This window comes from Hippocampus bargibanti, linkage group LG02 (assembly GCF_051943395.1).
Source record: "Hippocampus bargibanti isolate YZ-2025 linkage group LG02, ASM5194339v1, whole genome shotgun sequence".
Taxonomy (NCBI): Eukaryota; Metazoa; Chordata; class Actinopteri; order Syngnathiformes; family Syngnathidae; genus Hippocampus; species Hippocampus bargibanti.
The window spans coordinates 33208630-33228894 of record NC_142735.1 but is presented as its reverse complement, the minus strand read 5'-3'; the positions used below and the strand labels follow the sequence as shown (position 1 = coordinate 33228894).

The following is a 20265-nucleotide window of genomic DNA, read 5'->3' as shown; positions in this document are numbered from 1 at the left end:
CTGTAAGGCGAAAAGTTCATCTTCCAAACAATTATTTCCCAGAAGAAACCATTAAAAATGAGAACAATCCATTCCCAGGTCCCCATAAAACATAAATTTCTACTAAATAAGCTTTAAAACTACACAAAATACACCTTATTTTCTTCTTTTCCTTGCGGCTTTTCCCTTCAAGGGGTCGCCACAGCGAATCAGTGTCCTCCATCTTCAGAGGTTTGATTTGCATGTACCTTTTTATGTATAATAAATGTGCTATTGTATTGTAATTAAATAAATAAACTGTACTATATAATAAAGTCGTTTTATTTACCTTTGTGATGTAGTGGTCAATAAATGACAAACTTCCAGGATGCCTCTTGATGATATCTGAGTGAAGTTGCCGTGCTTTTTCGACGATCATACCCTCACTCACACTGTCCACTGTACGCTGCTGTCCGTTAAGTTTTTCAACCTCTTCTATTGCCTGAGACCGTTGCTTAGACAGCACAGAAACACCTTTAGCCACACGTAGCAATGGTAGCAACTTAGCGTACTGGTACTGGGACGCCAAGTCACACAAACCCACACCTCATTGGTGTTTCTCGATGATGTCTTTCTTCTGCTCGACCGTAAGTTTGTTTTGTGTCCTTTTCGGCTGAAAACTAGCCTGGGGTGGGGTTTTTCACTCCCATAATAGCAAAAGTACTCCACTCTACAACAAACCACGTCTGCACTCAAGGAAAGGGGTGACGAAAACTAGTCCGCCAGCCACCGTGGCGCTCCGTGTGGTTTGGTTCGTTTGCCGAAAACTAGTTTGGCAGCCAAGACGATATGCTCGCAAATTTAATGTTCGTAAGGCGAAAAGTTGGTGAGCTAAAGCGTTCGGAAGCTGAGGTATCACTGTAAAGTACATTTTTGTCCACAACAGGTTGCCATTGACCCATTGAGATGGTCAACTTTTATTTTCACATTTTTAACTGAATATTCGATTGAAGAAGTCCATTTTTGAGAGTGAATGCTGACCCATTTCTTCAATATGTAGGCTCCGTGACGCTCTCCAGCTCAGACAAGATGGTTCTGGATAGAAGAAAAAAATATGGCTTCATTTTCTCTATAAAACCCCTACAATTTGTTGAAATATTTCAGTCTGCCCTCCTCACCTTTGCTCATCACTCAAATGAAAGTCATTTAGCGTCATTGTTGCCAATTTAGGTGTCACCTGCAGACAAAAGGCAGCGGACAGCTGAACAAGCTGGATGGCTCTTTGGGCGGAGCCTTCGCCTTCGTTCCGGCACACGGACAGGAAGTCCTCCAACAGCTCAGCGCTGAGGAATTGCAAAGCACAAAACACAATCTGAATGAAACTGTAGCCTGTCATCCATAGCTCACATTTTTTAGGCTTATAGCAAAATAATCTGTCTGGACTTAAAAGGACAACCAACGCCTCCGGAAAAGTTGTGTCCATAATTTGTAAAATCTCTTAAAATGACTTCTACTGAGCGTATTTAACAACGATTCCACAGCATATAGCTATATTTTACGTTTTAAGACTCGCTGAATATTCAGGAAGTCTTGTTTTTGAGTTGGTGATGAATCCTGACGTCGCGTCACGTTTGGAACGCTCCTGACCGAGAAAGCGACACACAGTGCATTTTGGGTACTTTGTTTGGTCTGAAAACTTCGTGTTGATGGCGAAATTAGAAGGAAAACACATAGATAACGCGATGGTAAGTCCTTGTGTGTTGCACCAAGACAACTATTTGATATTCGCTGACACAAATTCCCAGCAGACAAATCAGCCCATTTCCAACAGAGCGTGGGCGCCATCATGTGCATTTTCAGGGAGGCTACATTGGAGTCCTGATGGCTCGAATTGATACAGGAGGATTTCTTTAATCGATTGCAAACATTTATCATTTCCTCTTCAGAACTATTTGAATCATATTCATAACTGGATGAGTAACAAGAAAGCATCTTCTCCGAATCTGAAGCCATTGTTTTGATTCTCGAGCAAGGCAGTTTTTGAAGGAGTATCCTGGCGTGACGTCACGAACAATGGGGCCGGACTTTCTCAATCTGCCCAGTTCCGAGCTCATTTGGTGGCAGTTTTGGGACACTTTAAGTCATTTTTATTGGTGTTTTTCATTTGACTAAAAATATAAGCCTGTGTGTTTTGGGTATTTTAAATGCTATAAAACGTTTTTCTGATGTCAGTTATCCCATATGCTTTCTTGTTACTCATCCATTTATGAATATGATTGAAATAGTTCTGTGTGACACACGCGCCAGCGTTCAACTCAACCGGCAATAACTCAAATAGATCAGGTTAGCTAGCTAGCTAGCTAATAGATAACTAATAGATAGCTAGCTAGTGAGACAGCTAACAGATAGCAAATAGATAGCAAAATAGCCAATAGCCATCAATATACCTTTTCTTGATCAGCGTTCACTCAACCCGGAAGTAATATGACGTAAAAAACAAAAAAACTAAATAAAAAATAATATGACAACACAAAGACGCAGAGAGTCATTCAAACTACAGCACCTTCTGTACCCTCTGTGTGACATGAAGCAGTTCTAGATGAAAGAGGAGAGGATCAAAGCATCCTTTTCAGCAGTGGATCTGGGACGTCATGTGGAATGTGCATGTCCACTACAAGTTTTTGTGGGCGCCGTACCGTATTTTCCATATATGTAAGGTGCACCATAGTATAAGGCGCACCTTCAACGAATGAAACAAGTTTTCCAAATCTAATATATAAACATATAAAAGTTTTCCAAATATATTTTTTCTTGGTTGGGTGCCAATAAAGCGCTGGCCATGGCCTCTGACAATATTTTTTCTTTTCCACAAGGGGGCAGTATTTCCCCTTTTGTCCATGTTAGCGCTTTGGTCCAGCTTCAGCTGTTGTTCAATCGCTGTATAAACCAATATGGATGTATTGCATTGTATTTTGGACAGCCACCCCCACTTCAAGCTCAGATAACTCCAGATCAATATAACTTAGGAATTAACTTTTTTTCTGCTGAAAGAAGAGAGTCTAAGATTTATAACACTGTATTGATTGTTTATGTCTTAGCTATTTATTCGCTAGCTATTAGGTATTATCAATCTATTTGCTAGGTATTAGCTATCTATTCACTAGCTATTACCTATCTATTCGTCAGGTATTAGACATTAGATATCTATTTGTTAGGTATTGGATTGCTATAAGCTAACTATTATCTATCTATTCGCTAGGTGTTGGCTAGCTATCAGCTATGTATTCATTAGCTATTAGCTGTTTATTCGCTCGCTAATAGCTATCTATTTGCTAGCTATTAGCTATCTATTCACTAGCTATTACCTATCAATTCGCTAGCCAGCTATCTTTCTATCTATTTGAGTTACTTCCAGGTTTCCAATTATGTCGTGCTAAAATTCAATCTTCTGTGGGTCCTGGAATTGGAGTGACAATGACAAAAACCCTGGCACTGGAGTGGACACCTATATGCACATCATCTGCCAGGCAATGAGGTAATGTTGGCGTTGAGTGTTGCTGTTTGACATCCGATTGAGCTTTCGCTCAGACAGAGTTAGAAAAATATGTTATTTAATTCTTCGTCAATATGGAGAAAAGAAGTTGAATGCAAAATATATTGATTTCCCCACAAGGTGACTTACGAAGGAACTCTGTTCTGTTCTTTGAAAAGCTGGAGCATCTCCCTGCAAAGAACAAAGAAGCGACTGGTTGATGAAGTTCTTGAATTTACGCTGGAGGGATTGAAAGAGAAACACAGCGCATCCCTGGCGAGCTGGCTATCTATTAGCGATCTATTAGCTGTCTAACATGCTATTTAGCTACATATCTATTAGCTATCTGGCTATCTAGCTATCCAACCCTCCATCTTGCTGGCTATCTTTTAGCTATCTACTGGTTACCTATTAGCTAGCAAACTTTGTCTATTTGAGTTATTCCGGGTTGAGTGAACGCTGGCGCGTGTGGCTGCCGCTGCTCACCCACAGAAAAAAACTTATCCTGTGACTATAAAGTGACCGTGAGAGTTTTGAAAGACACTTATAAATGAAATAATAATGATAATACCGGTAATAATAATATATTTCATTTATAAGCGCCTTCCAAACTCTCAAGGTCACTTTACAGTCAGCGGCAGCCACATGCGCCAGCGTTCACTCAACCCTGAAGTAACTCAAATAGATAGAAAGCTAGGGAGCTAGCTAATAGATATTAAATAAATAGCGAATAGATAGTCAGATAGCCAACAGCTAGACAGCTTACAGCCAGACACCTAGACAGCTAATAGCTAGCTAGCTGGCTAATGGATAGCAAATAAATAGCGAATAGATAGTTAGATAACCAACAGCTAGACAGCTTACAGCCAGTCAGCTAGAAATGTCTTATTATTATTATCCCTTACCAAGCCTGTGAGATCCTGTTGGCTCGCAGCAGGAGGGAAGTCACATGTGAGAGGGCGGCGTTGCTCCATTCCAGACTCTTACGACTTCTGTTGCCATCAAATACACTCTTGACATCCAGGGCACAATCAGCAAAAGACTCTTGGACCTTTAGCGTAGAAAAGAAGGGAGATGATTGACAAATATTATTCATAGATGAGTTGAAATGTAAAACAATGTAAAAAGATTGCCAGAGGTCTGGCCAGCGCTATTTGCTATCTGGTGACCTTGAGAGATTTGAAAGGCCCTTAGAAATGAAATGGATTATTATTATTATCTATTTGTCTGTGTAAGCTCTCAGTCGTACAGGAGTGGTCCATCGATGAAAAGGGTTCTTCAGCCGTCATCTGTATTTCTTTGAAGGTGTCAGACGTTTCGCTACTTATTCAAGATGCTTCGTCAACTAACTAAAGTCTTACTGGCAGTTTTTGCCCTATATATATTCCTACTGTCCAGACGTGGCGGTGCCGGACTCTGCTATGATTGGTCCTTGCTCTCAGGTTGGAGGGAGCAGAGGACGACTCCCTCTGCCTCCACTGATTACGTCTATTGTCCTGACAGAGTCAGTCAGGACTGAAGAAACCTTATAATCAATATTATATATTTGCTGCCTATTAGCTATCTGGCTGGCTAGCTGGCTATATAGCTAGCTATCTAACTGGCTACCCTAGCTAGCTAGTTATTTGCTATCTATTTGCTGTCTATTAGCTATCTAGCGGGCTATCTGGCCAGCTATCTATTAGCTATCTCATTAGCTAGATATCTATTAGATAGCCGTTAGCTAGCTAGCTAGCTATCTAGCTAGCATTCTATCTGCTGGCGTGTGTGGCTGTCGCTACTCACCCACAGAAAAACTGATCCTGTGACTGTAAAGTGACCTTGACAGTTTTGAAAGGCGCTGAGAAATGAAATGGATTATTATTCTAATTACCTATTTGCTGTTTATTAGCTATCTGGCTCGCTAGCTGGCTTTATAGCTCGCTATATATTAGCTATCTAACTGGCTACCTAGCTATATGCTGTCTATTAGCTATCTGGTGGGCTATCTGGCTTTGCTACCTAGCTGGCTACTTAGCTGGCTATCTATTTCCTGTCTATTAGCTGCCAGGATGGCTATCTGGTTAGCTATCTATTAGCTAGATATCTATTAGATAGCTGTTAGCTAGTTTTCTATCTGTTTGAATTACTTCCTGGTTGAGCGAACGCTGGCGCGTGTGGCTGCCGCTGCTCACCCACAGAAAAGCTGATCCTGTGACTGTAACCACTGTAAGTGACCTTGAGAGTTTTGAAAGGCGCTTATAAATGAAATGGATTATGACTATTATTATTTGAAAAAAATCATCTTGACTGACCTCGGGACTGTGTTTCTCCCTGGCCATTAAGTGAAGCAGCTCCTCAACCAGTTCGAGTTTATTGTCATGACCCAGAGATCGAATATCTAGTGAAAGAAAACACAAGATTTTTGAATTGACAACTAAAACCCTCCGTCATAGAGGGACCAATCTATTAAGACAGCTAATACAGTGATATATCAGCTTACGAACTTAATTGGTTCCCACAAAGTGCGTGTAAGGCGAAAAGTGTGTCTTCCAAACATTAATTTCCTATAGGACACCATTAAAATGAGATAATCCGTTCCCAGGTCCCCATAAAACATAGATGTTGGGGTAATTCGCGATACGAACATCTTTGAACATCTCTTTCTAATCTTTGTTTACATTTTGGACTTCCTGATACGTCATATCCTGCGTTTACAAGATGTCGCATCCCATTACGTCACATCCTATTGCGTCGCACCCTGTCCGTCATATAAATGCTCTTCCAGTCCGTCTCTTGCTCTCTCTCTCTGCTTCCTCCTCAGCCAACCTCCCACAATGTCTCCGCTGTCTTCAAGATTAAACTAAATTTCTGTCCAACACCTGGCTTCCTGCTGATTTATCCTCTGCCATCAGCACCCGTAGAAGCCATGAGCCAGGGACGAACGATCATGATAAACCCATTAATACATTTCTACGAAAGAAGCCTTAAAACTACACAAAATATACATTATTTTACGTATAATAAATGTGCTATTGTATTGTAAAGAAATAAATAAACTGTACAGTATAATAAAGTCGTTTTATTGACCTCTGTGATGGTAGCTGATGGCTAGATGGAATGGAGTGGGTGGAGGGAGGGTGTTACTGTTTTGAAGGAGAGTCACCTTCCGAGTGAAGTTGCCGTGGTTCCTCTGCGATAATAACCTCAGTCACACTGTCCCCTGCTAGCTGCTTTTCGTTAATCCAAATCAACAAAAGTTTTTCAAACTCTTCTATTGCCTGAGACTGTTGCTTAGACAACACAGAAACACCCTTAGCCACACATAGCAATGGTCGACTTAGCATACTCATACCTGTCAACCTTGGCTAATAGATGCCCTTATAAATGATTACAATTCCTGTTAGGGTAATTCGCCATACAAACATCTCTAAACATCGCTCTGTCGTCTTTGTTTACATTTTGAACTTCCTCATACGTCATATCCTGTCTTCCTTTACATGATGTCGCGTTTTCATTACGTCACATCCTGTCGCGTCATCCTGTCTCCGTCCACACCGCAATGCCCGTGCTCTCCCAATTAAATCAACTTTCTGTTCAAGACCTGGCTCCCTGATGATTTAACCATCGATCTCCATCTACACCCGTCGAAGCAATGAACCAAGGGCGAAAGATAAAAAATAACCCAACAATTCCCGTATAAAAGTTGTCGTAGACCATACAGTATTTGAAATGATTAAAAGAACAATAACACAAGCGGAAATGCAGTTCACCGCGCATACGCACATGATGCTTTCATAATCGACCGTACACAGCGCTAAAAAATATATATACCTATGTCAGGTTTGATTGCAATTCCCCTTATTAAGCCATAATAACCGTACAAACACAATCCGACACATAATTATTTACTTATAGCAATAATTTTTATTCTTGCTATAAGATAATTTGTTTACATTATTTTATTTACTTAATACACACCACAAGCAATTATTTCAATTTTTTTTCTGAGTGCTCTCGCCATATGTGGTAAAGTTAGTGTTGCTTATTATATGCAGCAGTGCAGGACTTAGCAGACTTCTCTGTTCTAAAGAAGGGCTGGCCTTTTGTCAACGATCTTATCCATCCAGCGTATTCACCTTGGAGATTCTCCCATTCCCATTCAAAAACATATAAAATACGGGGAAAGCGTAATAGTTGACAGGTATTATACTGGTACTGGGACGTTAAATCACACAAACGCACACCTCGCTGGTGTTTTTCGATGATCTCCTTCTTCTGCTCGACCATCATTTTCTTTTGTGTCTTCTTTGGCTGAACACTAGCCTGTGGTGGAGTCTTTTTCGCTCCCATAATTGCAAAAGTATCCTTGATAGCAAACCACGTCTGCACTCAAAGGAAAGTGGTGATGAAAACTAGGCCGCCAGCCACCGTGGCGCTTCCTGTGGTTTGGTTTGTTTGCCGAAAAGTAGTTCGTCTGCCAAGATTATCTCATCTCATCTCATCTCATTTTCCATACCGCTTATTCCTCATTAGGGTCGCGGGGGTTGCTGGAGCCTATCTCAGCTGTCTTCGGGCACGAGGCGGGAGACACCCTGAATTGGTTGCCAGCCAATCACAGGGCACACAAAGACATACAACAGTCACTCTCACACTCACACCTAGGGACAATTTGGAGTGGTCAATCTGCCTGCCATGCATGTTTTTGGAGTGTGGGAGGAAACCGGAGGACCCGGAGAAAACCCACGCGGGTCCGGGGAGAACATGAAAACTCCACACAGGGAGGCTGGACCGGGACGCGAACCGGCGACCTCTGCACTGTGAAGCCGGTGTGCTAACCACTCGACTACCAGGCCGCTTGTCAGGTTTTAAACTGTTCAATAATGTGTGTGGGTCTGGCACACACGGCGCACGCGATTGTATGGATTTATTTATCTGTTGCAAATCATGCACCATTCTCCAAACTCCAGATTAACCTTTTTTAATTTTCACAAATTTAATGTTCGTAAGGCGAAAAGTTCGTAAGCTAAAGCGTTCGCAAAATGATATATCTCTGTACAGGAAAACAGGAATAGAATCTCGGACCAACCTTTCCACATCGTAGGTAGCATGTCCAAGCGACTGTCTGTGTCCAAAGCCTGCAGGAGGTCTCTTAGTCCACGTGAGTTTGGATAATACAACTAGTATCATAAAAGACAGACAATAAATGTTGTCAGTGTTACCAGAGCTGGAACAATGGCATAATGTTAAATAATAATATATTTCATTTATTAGCGCATTTCAAAACTCTCAAGGTCACTTTTACAATCACAGGATAAGTTTTTCAACCCGGAAGTAACTCAAATAGATAGAAAGCTAGCTAGCTAATAGCCCGCTAGCCATTTAGCTAGCTAGCCAGACAGCTCAAAGATCGCGAGCTAGACAGCCAGGTAGCTAGATAGATATGAATAGATATCAAATACATAACAACAACAATAATAAATAATACATTACATATCTCAGCGCCTTTCAAAACTCTCAAGGTCACTTTACAGTCACAGGATAAGTTTTTTCTGTGGGTGAGCAGCGGCAGTCACACACGCACGCCCACGTTCACTCAACCCGGAAATAACTCAAATAGATAGAAAGCTAACTAGATAGGTAATAGACAGCTAATAGCCAGCTAGTCAGTTAGCTAACTAGCTAGACAGCTCATAGATAGCGACCTCGATAGCCAGTCTTTGGACTACAATACAACAAGATGAAAACATTCAAGTCATCCAATTTCACTTCTTCGTGATTGTTAAATGTCAATTGGGGATAACACTGTGGCTCTTCGTATAACAAAGATCTGTTTTTTGTTTCTTATTTTGATATAATTTCCTTTTTTTCATTGCCTCTCCATCTTGTCTCAAGTAAAAATAGACTGCTTCAGATATTTTGCTCGATATTAGCTATCTATTCGCATGCATTAGATATATTCACTACGTATTTGCTATCTATTCGCTAGCTAATAGCTATCATTTTGCTAGCTATTAGCTATCTCTTCGCTATCTATTCACGAGCGAATGGCTATCTATTCGCTAGCTATTTATTCGCTAGCTAGGTTGCTATCTATTTTAGTTACTTCCGGGTTGAGTGAATGCTGGTGCGTGTGGCTGCGGCTGCTCACCCACAAAAAAACGTATCCTGTGACTGTAAAGTGACCTTCGGAGGGCTATCTATTTGCTATCTCTTAGCGAGCTGTCCAGCTTTCTAGCTGGCTATCTATTAGTTATTATTGGTTAGCTAATCTCACTATCTAGCTGGCTATCTATCTAGCTATCTAGCTGGTTACTTAACTAGCTACCTATTTGCTATCTATTAGCTGGCTATCTATCTATCTATCTCTCTAGCTGGCTATTTATTAGTTATTATTGGTTAGCTAATCTCGGTATCTCGCTGGCTATCTAGTTATCTATCTAGCTGGCTACCTTGCTAGATATCTATTTGATATCTATTTGCTAAATAGCTATCTAGCTGGCTAACTAACTAGCTATCTATTAGCAATCTAGCTAGCTAGCTATCTATTAGTTATCCTATAGCCAGCTAGCTAACTTTCTATCTATTTGAGTTATTCCAGGTAGAGTGAACGCTGGCGCATATGGCTGCCGCTACTCACCCACAGAAAAAAAACTAATCCTGTGACTGTAAAGTGACCTTGGGGGTTTTGAAAGGCGCTTAGAAATGAAATTTATTATTATTATTATTATTATTGAAATGTAGCACATTCCAGCCCTAAAGATGTCGAGATGCACTCACTGAGGGAATGAGCTCCTTATACCACTTTAGCACCACATCAATGTGTTCCATCATACACAACAGGCTGAAGAAGCGACCGCTAAAGAGGAAACAGGGAAGACCACATTCATATTTTTCAGTTGTGCTAGGCTAGGAAAACCATTTCTGTGCAAACGCAATTACATCCAGTCGCGTAAGCAGCTCACTCGTAAGAACATCTCTTACTAATAAACACTGCGGTAGTAGGAATCACCCAGAAGCCTCCAGTTCTCCCTCACTCCCACCAGATTTTGGATTTTATATCCAAGATCCAGATCTTTAGAGTCCAGACACTGCAATGACAAAAGTGTGGGGGGGGGGGGGGACAAAAAATAGATACCACATACACCCAAACACAAGACTGTTTAATTCTAATCGGGATGCCGTTGAAAAACTATTTATTAAAAAAAAGCAGATAGGATAATATCGTACATTAACATCACTAAAACAAATACTCTAAGTGACAAATACTCATGTTAAAGAAATGTATGACCCCCCCTCCCCAAAAAAAGTGACTTACAATTCTCATGGCACTCGAGAAGAATAAAACTGGGGAGAAAAAGACAAAAATGCATACTTTAAATGGATGATAATCAATTCTCCACTTTGTGAAAGAGATCCATTGAACACAAAGTATTGTATTTTCTGGTGTATAAGGCGCACTGGAGTATAAAGCGCACCCCCATTGAATGGCGTATTTTCAAACTTTTTCCATACATAAGGCGCTTCAATGAATGACAAGTTTTCCAAATACAGGTAAGATCCGGGTTATGACCCGGTTCCGTTCAGACAAAACGGTCGTAAGTCGAAATCCATTCAAAATGGCCGATGTGATGTTAACACGACAGGATAGTGTACGATGTTAATCTGTTGTTTTTAAGCAACGTTTTCGATTGAATACTATTATATACTAAACTGTTTACACTTCATTTATACATTTGATCACTTTTAGTGTCATTTTTATCATTTTATATTTCATATAATCGATTTTTATTACTGCATAACTGTACCTGTAATGTATACAAAACTATTTACTGTACAGTTCATTTATAAACGTTATACTTACCTTTTAGTGTTGTTTTTATTATTTTATATTTCATATGATCAATGTATATTTTATATATCAATTTTATATAGTGGGTTTAAAAAAACCACTTATACGCAAAGAATAGAGCTGTTGAAAAATCACTCTCCCTGCTAACGGCCAGAAGAGGTCTGGACTGCAATGTAGCGCCCAGAAAATGCACAAGATGGCGTACAAGCTCCGTTGGAAATGGGCTGATTTGTCTGCTGGGAATTTATGTCAACTTACACCTTCTTTATGCGTGTTAGCGTCATTGGCTGCGACACACAACGATTCACCATCGCTTTCTATGACTCTGTGGTGGCTTTAGCCATTCACTATGGAATTGTCTGCTGGTCAGGCAGCATCACCACCCGGGACAGAAAAAGACTGGAGCGCCTTGTCATGAGGGCCAGTTCTGTCCTGGGCTGCTCGCTGGACTCTCTGGAGGAGGTGGGCAACAGACGGACGCTTGCTAAACTAAAAGCTATGATGGCCAGCCCCTCCCACACCCTCCTGCCCACCCTGACAGCACTGGGTAGCTTCTTCAGCCAGAGACTGTTACACCCACGCTTCAAGAAGGAGAGGTACCGCCGCTTGTCCCTACCGACTGCTGTCAGGCTTCGCAATTCTCAATATTCACATGTGAAGAAAAAACTGGACACTTGACACTTGTACTGTAAATATGTGTTGATGCAATACAGCTACATCGATGAGAAGGTTTCTTCAGCCGTCATCTGTACAAAAGTGAAGGTTTCGGACGTTTCGCCTCCTATCCAAGAGGCTTCGTCAGCGAACTAAAGTCTGACTGGTCGTATCGGCCCCATTTATATATCCCTAATGTCCAGACCTGGTGGCGCCGGACACAGCTATGATAGGTCCCTACTCTCAGGTTGGGGGGGGGGGGGGGGGGGGGGGCAGGGGACCCCTCCCTGTGGCCCCACTGATTGTTCCTACATTGCTGACTAACGACTGGCCTATTAACTCCACTCCCCCCGGTATCACCTCATCAGCATTACGAATGTTGCCTAACCTGTTTTGCCTAAGCAGGCTATTGTATGAACGATCCAAATTGAACCTCACCCCACCAGACCGGTTTAATGAAGGATTTTGTTGTTTTATAAGAATTGCTTCTTTTACCCCCCTTTCAAACCATCTATGTTCTTTCGCTAAGATTTTAACCTCATTGTCGTCAAATGAGTGGTTACTAGCTTTTAGGTGCAAATGTACTGAAACTAGCACTGAAGGTAGAGAAAAGGAGTCAAAACATATCAGGAGAGCACTCACTAACTGTGGGTACCCTCAGTGGTCATTCAACAAATGTCAGAAAGAAAGAATAGCGAACGAAACCAATAATTCTCAAGATTCAAAAAGGAGAGGAGTAGCAGTACCGTACATTGCAGGAGTGATGGAGAATAATAATTTATCATGTTTAAAAGTGCCGTGCTTTGCTGACCAACTAAACAATGGGCCTACAGTCAAAGCGCAGATGGCCACAGTAAATCTGAGTGCAACAGACACGGCAAGGTGAACTGTCGTCTCCATCAAGATTCTAGAAGGTCCGGCCTTGCACAGAATTTAGGGCTTTAGATACTCCTTTTTCACCAAAGTTATTTACGGCTTAAACATCCTGCACAAGCGCCAGATTACAAACTTATCAGTTCTTGGAAAAGACAACCAATTAAAATGTCTTATGTTTTACTGCTTGCAGCTGTTGGTGCTCAGAACGCCCAGAGGCGTGGCATTATAATCAAGAAAACTATGTTTACTAATATATCACTGTAATTTACATATACTCTCAATAAATAGCTTGGCAGAGGGGCGCACAATTCAGACGTATGTCATCTGATGACTGCGTCTCCTGCCGGCAGTGGGGACAATCTTTCTGGTTCTGAGTCTCTGTCCACGGTGTCTGTCTCTCATATCTCTGACAAGGAGTTTCTGAAAAATTACAAAGAGCCCTTTGGCAACATAAAATTCCTACTTATTTCAAACCGATAAACACGTTAAGGCAAAAATTAGTGCATCCAAAAGATAGGCTTCCAAATGAAAAACAAAGTAACGTAGTTTATTCCATACATTGTAAGAATGAAAATTGTAAAGAGCAGTACATTGGGGAGACTCAACAAATTCTCAAAAAAAGACTTTATCAACATCGCAGGGATAATACTAGTGGGCCTCAATCGGCAGTACATTTGCACCTAAAAGCTAGTAACCACTCATTTGACGACAATGAGGTTAAAATCTTAGCGAAAGAACATAGATGGTTTGAAAGGGGGGTAAAAGAAGCAATTCTTATAAAACAACAAAATCCTTCATTAAACCGGTCTGGTGGGGTGAGGTTACATACATACATACAATAGCCTGCTTAGGCAAAACAGGTTAGGCAACATTCGTAATGCTGATGAGGTGATACAGGTGGGAGTGGGGCAAATAGGCCAGTCGTTAGTCAGGAATGTAGGAACAATCAGTGGGGCCACAGGGAGGGGTCCCCTGCCCCCCCCAACCTGAGAGTAGGGACCTATCATAGCTGTGTCCGGCGCCACCATGTCTGGACATTAGGGATATATAAATGGGGCCGATACGACCAGTCAGACATTAGTTCGCTGACGAAGCCTCTTGGATAGGAGGCGAAACGTCCGAAACCTTCACTTTTGTACAGATGACGGCTGAAGAAACCTTCTCATCGATGGACCACTCCTGTACGACTGAGAGCTTACACAGACGTAATACAGCTACATATATCAATATGACTTTCTTGATACTTGCAATATGTACAGTTTTTTTAATGAAATGGTTTTGGACATTTACAGTATACAGTTGACATTTTTATTTTTCTATGCTTAGAATATCTTGTTTTCTATCGTTTCACCCCCCCCCCACCCCATCTCCCTTTCAAATTGCTGCTGTGGACTGCAAATTATCCCATTGTGGGTTTTCTAATTCTGATTTCTGATTCTGATTATTTATGTAATTTTCCAATTTTGCAATCAACACGGTGTTTTCAGATGAAAAAAAGTACCCAAAATGCATTGTGTGTCTCTTTCCTGGTGAGGGGCTTTCCCTCCGTGACGACACTGAGGGCATCGTCATCAACTCGAAAACAAGACTTCCTGAATATTCAGCACAAGTCTTAAAACGTAAAATATAGCTATATGCCGTGGAATCTTTGTAAAATGCGCTCAGTAGAAGTCATTTAAAGTGATTTTACAAATTATGGACAGAGGTGTAGGTTGTCCTTTAAGAGGTGTACATTAACACGTAAGTAAATCAAGACTTTTGGCTGCGCCTTATAGCCTGGAAAATATGGTTGTTGAGTAGGAAAATGTTGGCATTAAACACACACATACACACACACACACATGGACGTAATACGTACCATCATCGGGGTCCTGGCAGGTGAAGCTTTTCCCTGCCAACTCTGACATCACTTCCTGTAAAATGTCATTATTGCCCTGGCCAGATGATCCTAAATGACAAAATATTGTCTTATGACAAGAGCACCACAAGAGTCATCAGAGTTGTTTTATGAAAACTCTTTGGAACATTTGAAGCATTGATTCACCTTTGGCATTTTAATTACCATTTCACAACCTCCTTTTTGGGTGAGTAACATGCGAATTCTTCTCCAAGAGAGAGATAACAATCATCATTTCATATTATATTATTAGAGAGTGTTAGAGCCATAAGGATATGTTGGTTAAACGATAGATTTTTGTTATTGCTCACTATTGTATGCTTGCATTTTGAAAAAGGTGCATAGGTTTCATTTTATTTCTGTTTTACTGAACTATATTTATTAGCAATATTTGGATTATTGTTATTTTGTGTATTTATTATGATTATATTTTTATTATGCTTAGAATAGCTTGTTGTTGAATTTTTTTTCCACCCCCCCCCCCCCCCCCCCCATCCCGCACCTCCAACCCCTAACAAATTGCTGCTGTGGACTGCAAATGTCCCCATTATGGGACGATTAAAGGCTTTCTGATTGTGAATACAGTGATACCTCAACTTACTGACGCTTTAGCTCACGAACTTTTCGCCTTACAAACATTAAATTCACGAGCATATAGTCTTGACATACGAACGAGTTTTCGCTGCATGAACCAAACGACACAATTTAATGTGGCTGGCGGAATAGTTTTCCACACCACCTGTGGCAGACGTGGTTTGCTATCAAGTGGAGTACTTTTGCTATTAAGGGACGGAAAAAGACCCCACCACAGGCTAGTGTTGAGCCGAAGAGGACAGAAAAGTAAATGACGGTCGAGAAGAAGAAGGCGATCATAGAAAAACACCAATGAGGTGTGCGATTGTGTGACTTAGCGTCCAATGTACCAGTACACTAAGTCAACCATTGCTACGTGTGGCTAAGGGTGTTTTTGTGTTATCTAAGCAACGGTCTCAGGCAACAGAGGAGGTTGAAAAACTTCTGTTGATTTGGATTAACGAAAAGTACCTAGCATGGGACAGTGTGAGTGAGGGTATTATTGCAGAGAAAGCACAACTTAACTCGAATATCATCAAGAGGCAACTACATCAACGACCATCACAAAGGTCAACAAAACAACTTTATTATACAGTTTATTTCTTTCATTACAATACAATAGCACATTTATTATACATAAAATAAGCTATATTTTGTGTCGTTTAAAGTCTTATTTAGTAGAAAAGTATGTTTTATGTGGACCTGGGAATGGATTATTCTCATTTTAATGGCTTCTTATGGGAAATAAATGTTTGGAAGATGAACTTTTCGCCTTACACAAACTTTCTGGGAACCAATTAAGTTCGGAAGCTGAGGTATCACTGTATTGAGGTATCTCGGCTCCATTAGTCATCCTGTGTTTAGTCCATTAAAAAAAAGCTATGACATGTTGACGTAAGCAGCATTCGGAAGACAGTAAAGCTTGGAGGAACAACTTTTCTGAACGTCTGAATTCACGTGATCGGATCGTCTACAGTCACCTGATCAAACTGACAGATCGTCAGTAGTCACTATTTGAAGTCATGTGATCAGCCACGTCTGAAGTCACGTGATCAGGCCATGTTATGGATATGATCAGATGGTGTTAATCTACTGTGATTTGGTCTAATAAATTATCAGCAGTAGTTTGATTCTTTTCAGATACGGAAGTGATTATTTATCTATTAGCTATATAGCTGGCTGTCTATTTGCTATCTATTTGCTATCTATTAGCTATCTAGTTAGCTAGCTATGTAACTGGCTATCTATTCGCGATATGGCTATCGAGTTAGGTAGCTAACTGTCTAGCTGGCTATCTATTAGCTATCTGTTAGCTGGCTAGCTAGCTTTCTATCTATTTGAGTTCCTTCCGGGTTTATTGAACGCTGGCACGTGTGGCTGAACTTAGAAATGAAATGTATTATTATTATTATTATTATTATTATTATTATTATTATTATTATTAAGAGCATGTTGACATTGTGTCATCTGTACTCTACACCTTTCACACACGTTTTGATGAGCCTTGGTTTTTGTTCAAGAAAATAAAGCGGATTTTTTTAGGATCAACGATGACAGCCTGGTCATTTTGTTGTCATTAATGCCAAAGAAAATCTTCATGCTTTGCTGAAGTAGCGACAAGAGGAAGGCAAATGGCCGCTCCAGAGGGAAACAAATGAATGACTGCGCTCACCTGCTCTGTAAAATATCGCCAGTAAATGGTCAAAGGTGGCGAGACTTGGCGCTACAAAAAAACAAATTGCCTTACATTACACCACAAGCAGGAGAAATGCGGATTTTTAAAGGACAACTGACACCATTTTTTTGTTTCCTAATTGACACCACAAAAAATGTTTAGCATCTAAAATACCCAAAACGTGCAGACTGATAATTTTAGTCAAATGCAAAACACCAATTAAAAATGACTTAAAGTGTCCCAAAACTGCTACAAAATGAGCTCGGAAATGGGCAGATTCAGAAAGTCTAGAATCAAAACAATGGCTTCAGAGTTCAGATTCAGAGAAGATGCTTTCTTGTTACTCATCCAGTTATGAATATCATTCAAATAGTTCTGAAGAGGAAAGCATAAATGTTTGCAATCGATTAAAGAAGTCCTTCCGTTTCAATTCGAGCCGTCTGGACTCCAATGTAGCGCCCAGAAAATGCACAAGGTTGGCAATGGGCCGATTTGTTTACTGGGAATTTGTGTCAACTTACATCTTCTTTATGCGTGTTACCGCAATTGGCTGCGACACACAACAATTCACCATCGCGTCATTTATGTTGTTTTCCTTCTAATTTCAGAATCAACATGGTGTTGTTAGATGAAAAAAAAGTACCCACAATGCATTGTGTGTCGCTTTCTCGGTCACGGGCGTTCCCTCCGTGACGTCACTTAGTGGATCGTCATCAACTCGAAAACAAGACTTCCTGAATATTCAGCGCGACTCGTAAAACGTAAAATATAGCTATATGAACTTTGTGAATTACGCTCAGTAGAAGTCATTTGAAGTGATTTTACAAATTATCGACACAACTTGTCGGGGTGTCGGTTGTCCTTTAAATTTTAAAAAGGTGTTTGGAATTACCTATCTGGAGAGCGTTCATCTCACTCAGAGTTTGTAAAGCCGACGTTCTGGCCAGAGAGCCACAGCGTCTCAAGGCTTTGAGAACGCTGTTAAAGGTTTGCAGGTTGGGTTGGATTTTCTGTTGACTCATCTGCTTTAAAATCTCCTAGAAAAAAAAAACCAAAGAAAGACAAGATGAGACAATGGACAATGAGATGTAATATTTGCCAGGTTTTCCAACACCTTACAGAAATGAGGTCCCATCTTTCCATGTATTTCTCTCTGACTTCTGGAACAGCTGAGATCAGGGCGTTGAAGATGTGGACGTCAGCTGGGAAGAGAACTGAAGGTTGGTGGCTGCTTGGAGATGGCTGGCTATTAGCTATTGGCTATCTGTTAGCTAGCTGGCTGGCTATTAGCTATTGGCTATCTATTAGCTAGCTAGCTGGCTGGCTATTAGCTATTTGCTATTATTAGCTATTGGCTATCTATTAGCAAACTGGATGGCTTTTAGCTATTGTCTGTCTACGTCTGTTTAAGCTCTCAGTCGTATAGGAGTGGTTTCTTCAGCCGTCATCTGTACTTCTTTGAAGGTGTCGGACGTTTCGCTTCTTATCCAAGAGGCTTCGTCAGAAAACTATTTTTTTTTATGCTGATAGTTTTGGCCCTATAAATATCCCTACTGTCGAGACGTGGCGGTGCCAGACTATGCTATGATTGGTCCCTGTCTCAGGTTGGGGGCAGCAGAGAACTACTCCCTGCGGCTACACTAATATAAGTAATCAGCGGAACCGTAGGGAGTAGTCCTCTGCTCCCCCAGGGACCAATCATAGCAGAGTCCGGAACCGCCACGTCTGGACAGTAGGGATATATATATATATATATATATATATATATATATATATATATATATATATATATATATATATATATATATATATATATATAGATAGATAGATAGATAGATAGATAGATAGATAGATAGATAGATAGATAGATAGATAGATAGATAGATAGATAGATAGATAGATAGATAGAGCACCTAAAAAAAATTAGTTCGCTGACGAAGCAATTACAGATGACGACTGAAGAAACCTTTCCATCGAGATTGTCTATCTATTAGCTAGTTAGCTAGCTGGCTGGCTATTAGCTATTGGCAAATGTCTATTCCCTCTGGTTCCCTCAGATCCTCTTCCTCCCTCCACATCTGTGTGCCCACCGCCCGTGCCAGCACGATGGGGGACAGAGCTTTCAGCTGCTCTGCCCCCAAACTCTTGAACTCACTTCCTCCCAACATTCGTAACATCAATTCTCTTCCCACCTTCAAATCCCATCTCAAAAGCCACCTAGTTAAAATTGCATTTCCTGTGTAGCTTTCTCTTGTTTCTCAGAATCAGAATCAGAATCAGAATACCTTTATTCGTCCCGCAATGGGGAAATTTGCAGTCCACAGCAGCAATTGAAGAGGGATGGGGTTGGGGTGGGAGTGAAAGGATAGAAAACAAGATATTCTAAGCATAACAAAATAAAAATGTCAACTGTATACTGTGCAAATGTAGATGTGCAAAAACCGTTCTATAAACAAGACTGTACATAGTGCAGAATCAAGAAATGCATTTAGATATATTGCAACAACCCATATTTACAGGTGTCCAGTTTTTTTTGTTTTTTTTTTCACATGTGATCATTGGGAATTGTGAAGCCTGACAGCAGTCGGTAGGAACGAGCGGCGGTACCTCTCCTTCTTGCAGCGCGGGTGTAATAGTCTCTGGCTAAAGGAGCTACCCAGAGCTGTCAGGATGGGCAGGAGGGGGTGGGAGGGGCTGTCCGTCATAGCTTTTAGTTTAGCTAGCGTCCGTCTGTTGCCCACCTCCTCTAGAGAGTCCAGCGAGCAGCCCACGACAGAACTGGCCCGCTTGACAAAGCGCTCCAGTCTTTTTCTGTCCCGGGTGGTGATGCTGCCTGACCAGCAGACAATGCCATAGTGGATGGCTGATGCCACCACAGAGTCATAGAAAGTCTTTAGGAGTGACCCCTGAACTCCAAAAGACCTCAGTTTCCTGAGGAGGAAGAGGCGACTCTGTCCCTTTTTGATTAGGGCATCCGTGTTCTTTGTCCAGTCCAGTTTATTGTTTAGAGTAACACCCAGGTACTTGTAGGAGGTCACCCTCTCAATGTCCGAACCCTGGATGTTCAATGGTGCAGGTGACGATTGTTTCCTGCAGAAATCCACCACCAGCTCCTTGGTTTTGCCGGTGTTGATCTGGAGGTGATTCTGCTGGCACCAGTCCACAAAGTCCTTTGTCAGTCCCCTGTACTCCCTATCGTCTCCCTCTGTAATGAGGCCGACAATAGCTGAGTCGTCAGAGAACTTCTGAAGGTGGCAGGTTGGGGTGTT

The 20265-nt window shown here is 41.1% G+C and overlaps 1 protein-coding gene across 1 annotated transcript in view; it reads right to left on the bottom strand.

Annotated features, from left to right (window-relative positions):
• Positions 1-905: 905 nt before the first annotated feature.
• ptcd3 (pentatricopeptide repeat domain 3) overlaps positions 906-20265 on the bottom strand; it is a 39650-nt gene continuing 20290 nt past the window's right edge. The window contains exons 10-22 of the mRNA XM_088991272.1: positions 18116-18198; positions 17889-18033; positions 16994-17044; positions 14710-14799; positions 10788-10816; positions 10454-10560; positions 10250-10328; positions 8559-8649; positions 5785-5870; positions 4396-4541; positions 3641-3682; positions 1137-1301; positions 906-1053 (exon numbers count right to left, since the gene is read on the bottom strand). Coding sequence (XP_088847398.1) covers positions 1008-1053; positions 1137-1301; positions 3641-3682; positions 4396-4541; positions 5785-5870; positions 8559-8649; positions 10250-10328; positions 10454-10560; positions 10788-10816; positions 14710-14799; positions 16994-17044; positions 17889-18033; positions 18116-18198 — 1160 coding nt within the window. The 3' untranslated portion in view covers positions 906-1007. The remainder of the gene's footprint in view (positions 1054-1136; positions 1302-3640; positions 3683-4395; positions 4542-5784; positions 5871-8558; positions 8650-10249; positions 10329-10453; positions 10561-10787; positions 10817-14709; positions 14800-16993; positions 17045-17888; positions 18034-18115; positions 18199-20265) is intronic.